The sequence below is a fragment of the Lupinus angustifolius genome, chromosome LG01 (genome assembly GCF_001865875.1).
Source record: "Lupinus angustifolius cultivar Tanjil chromosome LG01, LupAngTanjil_v1.0, whole genome shotgun sequence".
Taxonomy (NCBI): Eukaryota; Viridiplantae; Streptophyta; class Magnoliopsida; order Fabales; family Fabaceae; genus Lupinus; species Lupinus angustifolius.
Window position 1 is genome coordinate 26,943,165 of NC_032009.1, and position 16,590 is coordinate 26,959,754.

General features: G+C 34.7%; 1 protein-coding gene across 1 annotated transcript; it reads left to right on the forward strand.

Annotated features, from left to right (window-relative positions):
• On the forward strand, positions 677 to 15,803 carry LOC109359108 (RNA cytidine acetyltransferase 1). The gene is made up of 27 exons (XM_019603638.1): positions 677 to 819; positions 996 to 1,108; positions 1,838 to 1,929; positions 2,065 to 2,236; positions 2,329 to 2,451; positions 4,286 to 4,459; positions 5,607 to 5,717; positions 5,827 to 5,960; positions 6,106 to 6,199; positions 6,812 to 6,910; positions 7,048 to 7,184; positions 7,370 to 7,467; positions 7,650 to 7,773; positions 7,864 to 7,951; positions 8,048 to 8,147; positions 8,434 to 8,486; positions 9,319 to 9,495; positions 9,596 to 9,633; positions 10,142 to 10,235; positions 11,547 to 11,726; positions 11,818 to 11,926; positions 12,014 to 12,083; positions 12,908 to 13,055; positions 14,259 to 14,387; positions 14,659 to 14,799; positions 15,011 to 15,076; positions 15,191 to 15,803. Exons 2-27 carry the CDS (start codon positions 1,004 to 1,006, stop codon positions 15,434 to 15,436), a joined length of 3,102 nt encoding a protein of 1,033 aa, XP_019459183.1. The 5' UTR covers positions 677 to 819; positions 996 to 1,003; the 3' UTR covers positions 15,437 to 15,803.

The following is a 16,590-nucleotide window of genomic DNA, read 5'->3' on the forward strand; positions in this document are numbered from 1 at the left end:
AAGCTTGAAACTTTTATTGCAGCTGGTAGTTTTTTGTGTCACTCAATAAACTATTAGAGTCCCTCAATTAAATAAAAATTAAAGGAAACTTGAAACTGAGTCTCTCATTTATAAATTTCACTCATCAAAATATTTAAATATAAAACCGGTAATTTTTAGTAATTTATTAAACCTCAACCTATTCCAAAGTTAGTCTAAACAACACTAGTTCAATAAATTACATATATAATTACAAGACTTCCAACACCTCCTTTACACCTACATATAAATCATTCTATCCACGAGAAAATAATATATATCATAAAATAATATTTTTTTATTAATGATTGAGTTATAATTCACATATCAAAATTCTTGTGGTAATGAATATTAATCCTACCATATGCAAGTACACCACATAAGAACATAAATTTAGTGTCCCTAAATGATTATGTCTCCGACCAATCAACTTTCTCTAAGTAATATAAAAATATTTTTATATTTTTAAAATTTTCTTTTTAATTAAATGATAATTATTTTCACTTTATTAAGATAATAAATTACCAACAGGGCCGCGTTGGTTCAAGTGGTACATGACTCCAGTGCGAGGATACATGTGACAAAAAAAAATAATAAATTGGGAAATGTCCCACCACATAAACCCTACGCTTGGAAAACCTATGAACCTTGTTTAACAGCATTAGTATAAACTATAAACCCTAACATAACAAACCTGTCAACTATTCTTCCAACACTTCCTTGCTGCGGTCTACTTCTACACACTCGCGCCTCCTTCACTCTCTCCCACCGTCGTTTTACTCCACCTCTCATTGTCGTTTCGTATGATAAAATCTCTCTCTTCGTTCTTCCACTTTTTTCATACTTCTCTCATTTCACTCGAATTTTGAATAGTTTCACTTTATTGCACTATTATTTAATTAATGTTATGCATGTCCCTTGCAAAATGATTTGGTTACTTATTTGAACTTGAATTTTTTCAATTTGAATAACAACAGAGAATAAGATGAGGAAGAAAGTGGATGAACGAATCAGAACTCTGATTGAAAATGGTGTCAAACAAAGGCATAGATCCATGTTTGTTATAGTTGGTGACAAGTCTCGCGATCAGGTTTATCATTTTCTCTCAATGTTTCACAAAATTTGATTACTCGTAGAATAGTGATAGTGATAGTAGTTTTCTTAGTGTTTGAACGGTTTTGGAAATTTTGTTATGTGCAAGTGAAATTAAGGGTTCTGTTGTTAAGGTTAACAAAAAAATGTGATTTGTGTTGTTGTGGATCTTTAATATTAATTAATGAGAAACTTATTTGCATTTGGCTACAATTATGAAAAATGCTTTTAGTAAGAGCTTTTGTAAAGTAAGGGGCGTTTGGAAGAGCGTATGGAGGGTTTATTTGAGCTCATGACAATAACTTATTTCAGTAAGTTTATTAGATAAGGTCATGAAAGTAGCTTATGACCTTCCTGTAAGCATTTTTTGTATTTAACTTTTTTCAGTAAGCTTATGAAAGTAAGCTCTTTTCAGTTTATTTCAAAAAATATTATCGAATAAATGCTTAATTAAGTTGTTTACCTAAACTTGCTCTAAATCAAGAACTTTTTAGAGAAGCTAGAAAATATAGCTTCATGCATTCCGTTAAAAAAAAATCGTCTTTCCAGCTTCTTTTTTTGCACTGTTTTCTTTTCAGTAAAAGACTAACCAAACAAACATAAAAGTGTTGGAATTGTTTTAATATTAATAGAAGTACTTTTTGTGTGTGTGAAAAAAGCTTAAACAAACAGATCCTAAGATTCGGTACAATGTTTGAGTGCTAAATGCAGTCTCTGTGATGCGCAGATTGTAAACCTTCATTACATGCTTAGCAAGGCACAGATCAAATCCAGGCCAACTGTCTTATGGTGTTACAAGGACAAACTTGAACTCAGCAGGTTCTGTGTTTGTGTTGAAAAATACTTCTTTATCTGTATCATAAACTATGATATAATACTTCTGTGTTGCTTTAGCTATTCTGGATTTCTGGTTTAGGATTTATGTTAACTTGATTGAGATGATTGTCAATGCAGTCACAAGAAAAAACGTGCAAAGCAGGTTAAAAAAATGATGCAGAGGGGTCTTTTGGATCCCGAGAAAGTTGATCCATTTTCGTTGTTTGTAGAAAGCGGGGGATTGACTTATTGTTTATATAAGGATTCAGAAAGAATCCTTGGTAATACCTTTGGAATGTGCATTCTTCAGGTACCTTACTCTTTGTACTGGTCCACTATTCTGTGCTTCTTTAGGTTTCCTTTTTCCAATATAAACCAATTTAGCTGTTGTCTTTCTTTTAGGACTTTGAAGCGTTGACACCTAATCTCCTAGCAAGAACGATAGAGACAGTGGAGGGAGGGGGGTTGGTTATTTTGCTGCTTCGCTCTCTATCCTCACTGACCAGTCTGTACACCATGGTCATGGTATGAATGCAGATTCATCAGATTTGTATTTTAGAACTATTATTTTTTGTTAATTCATGGTTAGTTATAACTTATAGGAGTTCTTAAAGAGTATAACTTCCTCTCCTATTGATCTTTTAGAATCTGCGACTAGGAATTTGATTTCAGGATTTTCTTGTGTTCCTTTTTCTGCATTGATTTATTGGCGTTCGTAAGTCTCGTTAAATATTACACCCCCTTCTTGTAAATATTTTGTTTTAGAATAAAAAAGGATACTAGTCATCATTTGGGCAAAGTTTTGTATAATATTTGAGTCCTTTTTATTGTCATAAGAGTATGTAGTCACTTATGATGCCTGTTATAGACCAGAAAAACATACATCATTTGATGAAAGGAAAATGCCATAGAAGTTGTGAATATAAAAATAATTCAAATTGATATCATATGTATTTATAACCAGGGAAAGTTTTCTACTTTTAGGGTGTTCCTGTAGGTCGTAATCATTATGCTTCATTGTTTTGGGATGCTCTGGTTGAGACTTGAGAAGTTTGCTAAGAGGCCTGATTACTTGAATGGTGGTTATTTCTCCATAAGTGGGGGTTTTCATTTTGATTGAAATTTCTTTTTTCTATTATCTCTCTGGGAGTCTGGGGTTGTGGTTAAAGATTATGCTGGGAACTTCTAAGGTTTGGGCATGGGGGCTGAGAGAGAGATAATTTGATTTGGTGTAAATATTGGTATGATTAAAGAGGTTTGTAGCTTAGTTGTGTTAACTTGGTGTATAAGAACAATTCTGTAGTGAGTGAATTGGTGGTTTAAGTTATAAAATGGAGGCCATGATATTGCATGTCAGAGTTTCTGAGAACCACACAAGAATGTCTGGGTGTCATTGGTTTTCAATGTGGCACCATGGCAGCTGCCAGACTAATGGTGCTGTGGTTGGTGGCTGCTCCACAGGTGAAATGGCAGTTCGAAGTAGAGACCTCTCGTCCACCCGCATACTAGTTTATGGATTTACCCATCAAAGAGTAAAAATAGTTTTCTGCAACTCTGACAGAAAACTCTCGTTTTGAGCGTGCAATCCATTTACAAAACTATGCCCATAGTACAGAGGCTCAAATGTTTTACTCGGAAGAAAGCCTTGAAAAAACAGAACCAACATGCTATTTTTATTTCAGAAGAGATTGCTTTCATGTCTTTCTTCCAAGTGAACATCTTATCCTCAATAGGTGCTACCCTTACTGTTTGTTGCTAATCACATCATGTCTCAGTGTCTTGTATGTCCATTCATCCTACTCAAAAGATCATCTCAGTAACAATGGACTTATGCTCTTGTTGGCTTTGTACCGCCCAAACATTCAGTACCATAAAGAATTGTGATTCTTATAGTTGTGCGATAGCACTTTCCTTTAAGATTGAGACACATTTTTTATGTTACAAATAACAGCAAGAACTTCTTCATTTCATTCATGTAGCTTTATTCCTATGGTTTACATCTCTAGTTCATTTCTCAAATAGAACATATTCAAATCGTGTAAAGTTAATTGTCAAATCTAATACTGTTTTCAAGCTTATAATTATGAAAGATATATAGTCCTATTTGTTTTCTTGAGGCTTCACCTAAAATAAAGGTGTTGTATGTGACAGGTTGGTATTGCCCCGACAAATAATTTAGGCGCTGCTTGAATTAAAATGACTGTTGTTTTCATTCTCCAATGTCTAGGCACTTTTCATGGAAGATTGGAAACCCAAAATTTATGTTTCTATTGTTAACTAGCTTATAAGCCCATTACCATGCTAATTTTCTGTTCAAAGTCACATTAAATTCAACTTTCATGTGGTTCATTGATTGCAGGATGTTCATGACAGATTTCGAACTGAATCCCACACTGAGGCTACTGGGCGCTTTAATGAGCGCTTCTTATTATCACTTGCTTCTTGCAAGGCATGTGTGGTCATGGATGATGAGCTGAATGTATTACCAATTTCATCTCACATAAGGTCTATAACCCCCGTTCCTGTTAAAGAGGTAACCTTATATAATCTTTAACTATCTATTTCTTATGCCCCTCCCTTCTTTTCAGAGGAGGGTTGTAGATAATTTTTTGTTTTAATGCATGAAGATTGGCATGTTTGTTATTTGCGTCTTTAAGTTATACGGGGATGGGAAGACCGGAAGTTAGCAAATTGAATTTTGTGTTTTTTATGTTCACCATATTTTAATTATGCCTTCAAATATATAATTTATCTTGGATTCTTCGTTGATGATTTTGAAGATTATGGTGCAACAATGTCCTTTTCCCTCTCCCGAGAATCTAGATGGATAGTGTTGATATTTGTTGTGCTTTCGGTATATATGATAAATGTTTGAAAATCTTGGGTATATTTTGATTGTATTTGATGACTGTAAAAGTGAAGATATTTATACTGATTAATTTTCACTTTTGGTCTTCCATTGGGATGCAAAATTCTTCATTGTTAGTTTCAGATGCTTGCTCATTCCTTTAAAATAGTCATAATTTTGAGTTATTATTTGCTATTTTCTTGTGTTTGTAGTTTTTCACACAAATTTATTTATTTGTAGAATTACTTTGACCCCCCTTGAGGTTTTGTCTAATTACACTTAAACCACTCTTCTTTTAAAAGATTAACTCACCTCCCCTTTAGGAATGTCTGTAACTTAAACATCATCCTTCAGGGAAAGCAAGCCTGTTTGTGTAATTTCTAAAACAAAAGAGATGTCGGTTTTAATTAAGCCAAACCTCAGGGTAGGTTAACGTTATTTTTTGTTTTAGTTGTGTTGAAATTGCCCCCAACAGGTTGTCAGTTAAGTTTTTGGCTGTTTCTTTTTGCTCTGTGAGGATGTCTTATCCTCTTCTTTGCAGTATTGTCACCTCATCTTAGATACTTCTTTTATTATAAAAAGTTATATTTTTGGCTGTCCTAGTATTTGAAATACTGCTAGTCTCATTATAAAAAGTTTCTATAACAGTATAACTTATAACTAATTGTAACACACATTCAGTTTTTTAATATTAATGCCAAAAACAGTTAAGTTATATTGTATGATTTTCTCCCTTCTCCCTATGATTCCTTGGCAGTCAAGTCAAGATGACACTTTTTTGTCAAATTTTGTAAGTTATATGTAATTGTTTGCCTCTGAATTGATGCGATAGGACTCTGAGGGACTCTCAGAAGCGGAGCAGGACCTTAAGAACCTCAAAGAACAACTAAATGAAGATTTTCCTGTTGGGCCATTGATTAAGAAGTGCTGCACGTTGGACCAGGTAGGATTTTGTTTACCCCCCAACTTTGTCTTGTCTACTGACCACTGTGGTAGTCAATCAATTTTTTTTTGGAGTGGTAGATTTAAATTTTTATGGTTTCTGGAAATAGGGAAAAGCTGTCATCACATTTCTGGATGCAATTTTAGACAAGACACTTCGAAGTACTGCTGCCTTGTTGGCAGCTCGTGGCCGTGGCAAATCAGCTGCTCTTGGTTTATCAATTGCTGGGGCTATTGCTGTGGGGTATTGTGCTTTTCAGACACACATATTCTTCTTATGTGATCTATGTACCAATTTTTTTATTTTTTATTTTGGACCCCAACTAGTGGGATTAAGACTTGGTCTTTTGTTGATGTTGTTGATCTCATTAGTAAATTGATCTATGTAGGTATTCAAATATCTTTGTAACTGCCCCCAGCCCTGAGAATTTGAAAACCTTGTTTGAATTTATATGCAAAGGTTTTGATGCACTCGAGTACAAGGTACAGGCCCTCTTCCATCATTGATAGCTATTACCGTTATTGCTTCATTATGATACATTTAGTTGCAGATGTTATTAGGAATTTAGGATGGCAGCTGGATATTTTAATTTTGGTAATGAACTGGAGTTGCAAGTGTCCAGTAGCTTACTTGTCCACCCTATTTGCATTTATATTTTGATTTCACAATTGTTGGATGCTTAGTCACAATATTCCTGTTACGTCCAGTGCCCATCATAAATGATAAATGCAAATGGTAAATTTGAAGTTGGAGAATATCTATTGGCTATATATAATTAATATTATTTGAGATGTTTTTTGGCTCCATCAATTATGAATTGTTAACCAATAACTGAAATATTGTGACTAAGCATCAAATCACTAAATTTGTTGGTTATCATTTTTTACCAATGATGAGGTCTTCTGTGAACATCTGGTCTATCAAATTGTGGACTAAGCAAACTTTTCAATTCAAAAGGTTATCAACTTGGCTCGTATGATATCCTTTTCAGTTCATTTACTATGAGAAGAGAAGAGTGGCAATATAATTCTCTTGAAGGCTATTTTTATAGTATTTAGTTCAATTAATATTATACCTCCTAATTATGTGAACAGGAACATCATGATTTTGATGTGGTAAAAAGCGTGAATCCCGAGTTCAAAAAAGCTACTGTAAGGATCAACATTTACAAGCATCACAGACAAACTATTCAGGTAAGTTCATTAGTGATGCTTCTGCATTACTGGTCTATGATTTAGAAAATGCCTTCATGTTAAGGAAACTTACTGTTGCTGTATCTATGGATACATGTAAACATAATTTTGGACTTGTTTCTCTTAATTTCTTTCAGTATATACTGCCACATGAACATGAAAAGCTTTCACAAGTTGAACTGTTGGTTATTGATGAAGCAGCTGCTATTCCACTACCAGTGGTGAAGTCTTTGCTTGGACCATATCTCGTCTTTCTGTCATCTACTGTTAATGGGTATGTCTAGTTTGCTTAAACTTCTATATGTATGCAAAAACAATTATTTCTCGTTTCCTTTATTTCCTTAATCAAGTTGAATACGTCTTCGAAGTTAAAAGAGTTAACTGCTGATGTGTCTTGAAAGCTAAGAGTTAAACTGATGTGATTTAATAACTGATATTTTTCTTTTAACTCGTTGGAAGATATGAAGGTACTGGACGCTCTCTATCACTAAAACTTTTGCAGCAATTGGAACAGCAAAGCGCTGTGTCTGCCAAGAGCACAGAGGGTGCTGGTTCTGGTACGTATGTGCCTTTTGCTTTTAGAAGTCAATTTATATAAACAATATGCTTGCCGTGGGCTCTTCAGAATCGTAATTCATGGATTATAACGTTGAGATCATTGGTTTCCAACGATCCATCAATATAATTGTTATACAACTTTTGAAGGTGCTGTGTTGATAAATTGAGTTTTAACTTTCAGGTCGTTTGTTTAAGAAACTTGAACTTAATGAATCCATCAGATATGCTTCTGGGGATCCCATTGAAAGCTGGCTTAATACTCTACTTTGTTTAGATGTTTCAAATGCCATCCCTCATATTAGCAGGTTATATCAAGCTTATTTATTTCATATCTCGTTCGAAGATGAGACCATTTTTTATTTATCTCCATTTACGTTTCTTTGTTCTGAAATCAGGTTACCACCACCCAGTGAGTGTGATCTATACTATGTTAATAGGGATACCCTCTTTTCCTATCACAGAGATAGTGAATTATTTTTGCAGGTAAAACCAGATTTATCTGGTAATATTGGGTGGCTTTTATTTGATATTAATTTACTTGTGTATATATGCTGTACTAAAATATTAGTATTTTTACAGCGAATGATGGCCTTATACGTTGCTTCACATTACAAAAATTCTCCAAATGATCTACAACTGATGGCAGATGCTCCAGCACACCATTTGTTTGTACTACTTGGTATTCTTCGTTTCCATTCTTATTCTTCTTCTTCGGTTCCTCTGTTTAAATTTTTGTTTGGTATAACCAACAGTATCCTCTCACCTTATGGGTAAGGAACTAATCCCTTTCAGGGTGCATGACTGTCCCTCCTAACAAGTGTCGCCCCCGGGAATTAAATCCTTGACCTTTTGGTCTACCTAGGGATCTAGTGGGGCCTTACACTACTAGACAAATGCCTTGTTTGTTCCTTTGTTTAAATTGGCATTACTTGAGTTAAACATTTAATAGTATTTGTGTTTTATAGGACCTGTCGATGAATCAAAGAATAAACTCCCTGATATTTTGTGCGTCATCCAGGTTTGTGTCTCTGGCTTAAGACATCCTATTTCTTTATTACATTTCTGCCTATGTCGTAGTCACTGGCTTGCATGACTTGGCTTGTGTTCTCTGTTTTGACAACCTGGGATATGATGGGTAGAAGATGTTAATATTGTCCATACCATCTATGAAGCAACACGCATGTGTCATATCATGGTATCTGTAGGATACAGATATTTTGATACTGGAATTATCTATGGACTAGGACAGCATCTTTTACTTTTTTAAAATGTATGAAGCATGTGGTCCCCTTTGCCAAAAAGGAAAAGGCTGATTTGTGTTACACAGATATGAGAAGCTGCCGTAAGTGCTTATTAATTCTGTTTTTTTTCTTTTATAACTTTGTACTTTATCTTGCTGCACAAAACTGGTATTTGAGGAATAACTGAAAGTGTTTGATTGTTACAATTTTTGGGTGGCTTTGTAATTTCCCTGTGTTAGAGTATGCTGTTTTATGCTAATATAGTTAAGAAAGGAATATTCCACTTTATACTGGTAGAATATTCTTAATTCAGTTAGTTTGGAAGAATGTTTCAGACTGAGTATAAATAGTAGAATTTCAGTTACCAAGTTTTCAGATTCACAATGTGTTTTCTCATCCAATTTATTTCAGACTCTCCATTTCTCTTATCCTAGAATTCTAAGACCTTCACTTAACAGCAGTTTTGGCTTGGTGTTAGCTATAAGTTTACAATTTATTTGTATTTTTTGTTACAGTACAGATCATTATGCTTATTGTATTTGTCCCTTTTCTGTTTGCTAAGCTTTTCCTTTGGTTGTGACTTCCACATTCAATGGTTTTTATTTACAGGTCAGCCTTGAGGGACAGATATCTCGCCAATCAGCGATGAATAGTTTGAGCGAAGGTCATCAACCTTCTGGAGATCAAATACCGTGGAAACTCTGCGAGCAATTTCGAGACACAGTTATTCCCTCACTTTCAGGTGCTCGCATAGTACGCATTGCCACACACCCGAGTGCCATGAGGGTAACGTCTGTATTCTGGCATATGGTTCCGTTTAACCAAATTTTTTAGAAGTCATAACTTATAACACATATCTCTTTTGATCCTTTTTCTTTAATGTCAGCTTGGATATGGCTCACAAGCAGTTGAGCTTTTAATACGGTGAGTTCTTTCTTTAATTGGAGTGATGTTCATTCTATATTTTGTTTTATGCAAGAGTTTCATTGAAGATTGGATATTTATCAAAAGTTTTCATTTAAAGTTGATTTGGTTTGGGTAGTTCTAAGGCATAGTCGAAAATACTTTTGATATTTGCATGTGGGTAGTCATTCAGTGCTCTAATCAAGGAGCTAGTTTATGTGCCGAGTCCTCTTGTAGTTAGATTGTAATTAATATATAAATACAATGCTGTGCTAGTATAAGTATATCCTTGTATGGCTGTTTACACACAATCCGATTCTTCTAGTGTAAGGCTGCTGCTTTGTAACTTGATGGTGTAGCCATCTTAGAAGTATTCATATCTAACCCTGCTTGACCACAGAGCCTTACACATTTTCCAGTTCATTAATACTTTGCTTTAAAAAAATACTGTAACTTGGTGCTCATTTCAGTGTTAAATATATAATGTAGAACATAATTCATATCTATTTAAGTTGCCTTCTCTCTTCAGTTACTATGAAGGACAACTTACTCCTATCTCCGAGATGGACATTGAAGATAAAGTGCAGCCTCCACGGGTTAGAGTTACAGAAGCTGCAGAGAAGGTCTGTTACTGCTAAGATCCTTTTTTTCTGAATTTATTAAGATAATTCTATTCAGTTCTCTCTCAGAATGTTTTTTTATGTCGTAGTGGTATTGAAGCTATATCTGACTCCACGTAGTGAGAGATTAAGGCTTGGTTGTTATTGTTGTAGTGGTATTGTCTTACTTCGACTTATACGAAAGTCATGTTCTATCTTTAGAAGCACATAGCTTTCCTATAAGTTGAAGTAAGACAAAGTATATGGAATGTGAGTTTAGCAAGAAGCGAACAAACTCTACTATAAAGGTAAAGATTTGAGATCATTCCATATGTCTATCTATACCACTAGTCAATAAATTTAGGGATCATGGGCCAACCATACTAGACGATGGGAAATTTGATGGATATGTTAACCATAGAATTCAAGTGGGTTGAATGAAATGACAGAGTACTTTAGGTGTCATATGCAATAAAAAAGTATCACTCAAGCTTAAAAGGAAGTTTTACTGCATGGCTGTTAGACATGCAATGTTATGTGAGACTGAATGTTAGGTGATAAAATATCAACATGACAATAAACTCAATGTAGCAGATATGAGAACGTTGCATCAGATGAGTGGGCAAACTGAACAAGATAGGATTAGAAATGAATCCATTAGGGGGAAAGTTGGCGTAGCTTCTATTGTAGAATAGATGGTAGAAATACGCCTTAGGTGGTCTGAACATGTGTGAAGGAAACCGGTAAAAGCCCCATTAAGGAGAGTAAATCAAAAGGAGGTTAATCCAATTCCTAGAGGAAGAGGGGGACCAAGGAAACCACAACCGAAACGATTAGAAAAAAATTAGAGATCAATGTTTTGTCAATGAATATGATTTATGTAGAATATTATCGTGTTGTTCGATCCATGTAGTTGGCTTCACCTAGTGGGGTTAAGGCTTGATTGTTGTTGTTAGTTGGGCTTCTCCATCACCCTTTACTATAACTGTTTGTTGTTATATGGGTGATTATATTCTCATGACTTAGTGTTGGTGGGTTAATGACTGTTGTCATTCAATGCTGTTTACACACATACCCAAAAAAGATGGTCAGCCATTCAAGCTAGGGATCCAGCATTTTGGTTTCTCATTTGAAATGCATCTTTTAGTAGTGTATTCAATTAAATTTTTTCAAATGAAAATGTTTCAATATTTTTGAAGCATACACCGTAGTCTGCAACTTGAGCAAAAGTAATGAGCTTTATTTCTAATGTTAATATCTGTGCTTTTAAGGTATCACTTTGTGCTTATCTTTCCAGTATATGCATGGCCTTTTTTTATGCTACTGTGTATACAGGTTTCTCTACTTGAAGAAAATATAAAACCTAGAACAGATCTTCCTCATCTGTTACTGCATTTACGTGAAAGACGCCCAGAAAAGCTCCATTACCTTGGTGTCTCGTTCGGGCTAACCTTGGACCTTTTTCGCTTTTGGAGAAAGCATAAATTTGCTCCTTTCTACATTGGTCAAATTCCAGTTAAGCTTAACTTCATTTATTCTTAAGCACTAGACTCTGAGGCATAATTTATTCTTATGAATGAGTAACATGTTTTCCTCAACTTAATAGAATACTGTGACTGGTGAGCATACATGTATGGTCCTAAAACCCTTGCTCAATGATGAAATTGAAGTTGATGGATCAAATGAGTGGGGATTTTTTGGTCCTTTTTATCAAGGTGGGTCCCTCTTCCTTTGCTATTATGTTTTGAGTTCAATCTGTATAATACATTTTCTTAATTGATGATTTATTTCATTACTAACAGATTTTAGGCAAAGATTTACAAGACTGCTGGCTTCCACTTTTCGTGGCATGGAATACAAGCTTGCTTTGAGGTTAGCATTCAAGAATTTAATGATTCAAATGTTAGCAATTCACATATATTGATTTAGATATTTTGAAGTTCCTTGAATTCCAGGGACCTAGAGTTTTTAAAATATTGACAATCAGATAGTGATGAATAAGATAGGTCTTATTATCAGAGAAGAAAATTACCAAATTACAGAATGAGAGGTTAAGTTATTCTTCTAGATGAAAGTAGAACACACGAAACAGAGATGCCTGTGCAAAACTTGAAAGACAAATCAAGAATAAGGCGTGCTTGTCTTTTCACATGTTCTCTGCCAAACCCCCTTCAGAATATCTATTAGCTGAGCTCCATAAAGTGGTTTAGACCGCTTTATCACTTAAAAGTGGGCAACATAAAAAAGTTCTCTCAGAAAAGCTCCTTCATTGATTATGCCTTTTACAATTTATTTTTCCTTCTAAACCACTTCATTTGTTTTTGATTTATTGAAGAAAAATCAGAGGGAAAGGATAACATGCCTTTTACAAGATTGCCATAATTACTATTGCATCTGCACTTTTTTTTGGATTGAACTAATTAAAATGAAATTAAAAATTCATGTCTTTATCCTTCCCTTGTATTCTAAAGGTTCTGAATAATCATATTCATCGACTAGTATTCAGATCTAAAAGTGTATTCTTGAAAGCTGTGTAATGTTCCTAGCACTCTAGATTTCGCACCCCTCACACAGAGAGAGACATATATATACATATACATACATATATATACATATACATACATATATATACATATACATACATAATATATAATATCCATTATTCATAATGCTTATTGTAGTATTAATTTATACAGTATCATTGATCCAAAAATAAGTTTCTTGGAGCAAGAACCTGCAACGACCATATCTGATAAATCCTTGGGGTCAGTTAGAGAACATTTATCACCACATGATATGAAGCGATTGGATGCTTATGTCAACAATCTTGCTGACTTTCACCTGGTAAGATCTCTAATGGTTGATATAATACTAACCAGTTTGTCTTAACAGTTTCTTGATGACATTCCAATTATTTTTTGATAATTGAAAATTGTTGTTCTGTACCCCTAATGCTTCTCGCTCCTTTGGCAAATTTCCTTTTTCCAGTAAAAGGTGATCCCCTTTTAAATTATAAACTATAATTCCATTTTCACCCTGGTCCCCAACCTATTTTTAATTGCTCCTAGTGAAGTTGTTTATCTTCAATTGATTAATGGAAACCACTAAATTTTTTCCTCAAGTAATTGTTGTTTCATTTGTCATTGTTTTTTTTTTACTTCATAACTAAAGAAAATATATTTTTAAATTAAAGACTCAAGAAAATATCGCAAGGTAATGTAATCATTTTGATTGGATAAAAACTGCAGTAGCCAGACAAACTAAATCAACACATTTCATTTAGTTTGCTTCACATTTATGAGCTGAATATGTGAGAATTGTGATCGGCCAAAATCAGAAACTGATGAATTTTCTGCCTTAAGGTAGATGTTCTTTAAACTGTTCATTGTAAACTTGCCAAGGCCTATGCAACATGCTGATGGAGAATGAAGCACAGGGGATCCAACCACCATTGGTTGTGATATCAGATTTGAAATGGCCCGTAGTGAGGAGAAAGTTGAGTGAGGGTTTGTTGATGGTGAGGATGGTGGCTACCACTGAAACCGTGGCCAAAGCAACGAGGGCCATGTTTTTGAGGTGGTCACCGAAAGAAGGATGTGATGATGGAAGGGGCTTGTGTTTCCAGCTCCGATTTTTTAGTGAGAAATGATGAAACGTAGACCGGAGGAGGTTTGGCTGGAGATGCCAAGGTAGAGACCGTGTTGTTGTCGTGGTTCTGGTGGCTCATGGCAGTTACATGCGGTGGAGGCTGTTGTTCAAGGTTGGAGGGCGAAGAGAGAGAACAAGGAATTGAACAAGATGTCGTTTTCAGTAGTCACCCCCATAAGGGTTTCTAACAGCTATTAACAGGACAAACTTGGAACATTTTTAAAACATAAATGTCCAAATTAGAACCCAATTATGAAATAAAGGACAAAAACCGTTTAAGCCAACTATATGCACCATATACATTCTATTACTTTTACCCTTGATATTGAAACTCTGAACCCTTGTTTATGTATTTGAAGCGCTTTTAAGTATGATATTGGCCTTTCTATTTTGTGGCAGATTTTGGATTTAGTTCCCATCCTTACACATCTGTACTTCCAAGAAAAGCTTCCAGTAACTTTATCGTATGTTCAAGCTTCTGTGTTACTCTGCATTGGTCTTCAGAATCAGAACATTTCATACATTGAGGTCTGTTTTTGTTAACTTACTAATTTGTTTTGTTGAAATATCACACTGACATGACTAGTTCCTCATTATTCTCTTGAAGCTTATTATCATGTATGAGTCAATTTATCATGATACACCTCACTATATTATAACGAGTCACTCTAAAATCCAATTAGTGGGTCACCTTGTTTTTGGCATGATGTAAAATTTGTTTTCCTGTTTGATGACTTCCCTGTTGGTGGCTTTTTGGAAGATGGAATAACAGGCTCTTATGCCCCATTTTGTTTAACAGGGACAAATAAAGTTGGGAGAAACAAAGTTGGAAAGACATCAAATATTGTCTCTATTTATAAAGGTTATGAAGAAGTTCTATAAATATCTGAATAGCATTGCATCCAAGGAGATTGAATCAACCTTGCCACGACTAAAAGAGGTAACTTTCTTGATAATGATGAATGATATAAATAATAGCAAGGCCAAGGCTTTACTTTGATCAAATAACTGAGGTTTGGTTAGGGTCCTGACATGCTTTTGCTGCAGTGTGTTTGGAGACACAAATTTTAATTTCTGGCTCCCCCTTTGTAACCCTTGCTAACTTTTCTTTTCCCCTTCTGGGTTTTTTACTTTATTATTTTTTCCATTAGATTGTCATGGAACCCCATGCTGTCTCCGTGGATGAAGATCTTAACAATGCAGCTAAACAAGTTGAGGTTTGTACCTTCTTTTGAATTCTTTTACCAAAGATCCATACCGAAATCCCCATCCTTGTTTATTTCCACTTCTACTTTGAAGTAGCTTTAACTTAAAATGATTATTACTGACAGGATGATATGAAGTCAAAGGCAGAAGCACTCTTAGATCCTGAATTGTTCCAGCGATATGCCTTTGCAGATGGTGAGTCTGGCTTTGAGAATGCTTTACAAAACAATGGTGGAAAAATACCCACCGGTGGTCTAGTTAGTGTGAAATCCAGTAGGGATGTATCTGAAAAAGGAAAGGGAAGCCATAAGAGCGACAAAAAGCGTGGTAGAGACGGCCACAGCTATAAATCATCAAAGAAAAGATCTTGATTCTTGACTATGTGAAAAACCATCAAAGATAGAAGGCTTTTGGGGATTAATGGTCCATGGAGATGACTCATAACACTAGACCTTGAAGAGCAAAGCAAACATACAGACTGAAAAATCCCCTGGGAAATGCTGAACCTGTCTTGGTCTTCATGGCTGAGTGAAACCATTTTTATAAATTTGAACTATATGCTTCTGTACTGCTACTAATTTTGACGATTCTTTTTGTTTTTAATTAATTTTCTTCAAGAAAATTAGACGAATATTCAGTATTAGTATTAGATAAATGCCACAGCTGGAGAGAGATTTCAATATATGAAGCATCCAAATCCAACCCCGTTTTTGGAGGCTTTAGTGTATGAACTCAAAGTGTGGTGTATACGCAATTGAAGAAACAAATATTTCAATGGGCGAATATATTAATGTTATAATTTTTCCAGAATTTTTTTTCCTAACAGGAGATTAAGTGATCTACTTTCTCTGACTTCAAATGCTGAGTTTGGGGTTAGGTTTGGTATAGACAGTACCCGGCCCAAACTTGATTTATATATTAAATGTCAAATTATGGAATTATGATATGTATATATATATATATATAATATTTATAACAAAAAAGCAAAGAAGACCATTTAAATGATAAAAGGCATGTTTTAGGTACATGTTTAATATAGGCTTCGGTTACTTGAAACTCGATAGAATTAGAGGTATTAATTTTATTTTAGTCTCACTATATTTGTGTACAACTTTTCAAATTCAGGATTGGATAAACATAAACTTAACCTCATTCGACCTATTGTCACCTCTTTGCAGTATCTCTATGCTTGAAATCTTTAGGGAGTTGTTTTTCTGTGCTACACAAAGGGAAAAGCTTATAGATTTGCACTTTCATCCGAAGCAATGCATCAGTAAATAATAATGGCATGCTTGGTCAACAGGACTACATTTATCAAAGCTTCGAATAACTTTTCTACAATTTGGAATCAACAAACAATTAAGAACCTAACAACCACAGTTAAGTTGAGGGTAGAAAAACCCTTTGCTCTCAAGTTCTTCAACACTATAAGCATTAATTAATAGCACCAAACAGTACCTTATATGATAAGAATTATGTTCCCATGCTGCGGATACATGCTCTCACTTCAGTGTGAAGTTGTGAA

Coding starts and splice junctions, on each gene's coding strand:
- LOC109359108 (XM_019603638.1), top strand. CDS start 1,004: ATGAGGAAGAAAGTGGATGAACGAATCAGAACTCTGATTGAAAATGGT. Junction 14,388..14,658: donor AGAACATTTCATACATTGAG/GTCTGTTTTTGT, acceptor TTTGTTTAACAG/GGACAAATAAAGTTGGGAGA. Junction 14,800..15,010: donor CCTTGCCACGACTAAAAGAG/GTAACTTTCTTG, acceptor TTTTTCCATTAG/ATTGTCATGGAACCCCATGC.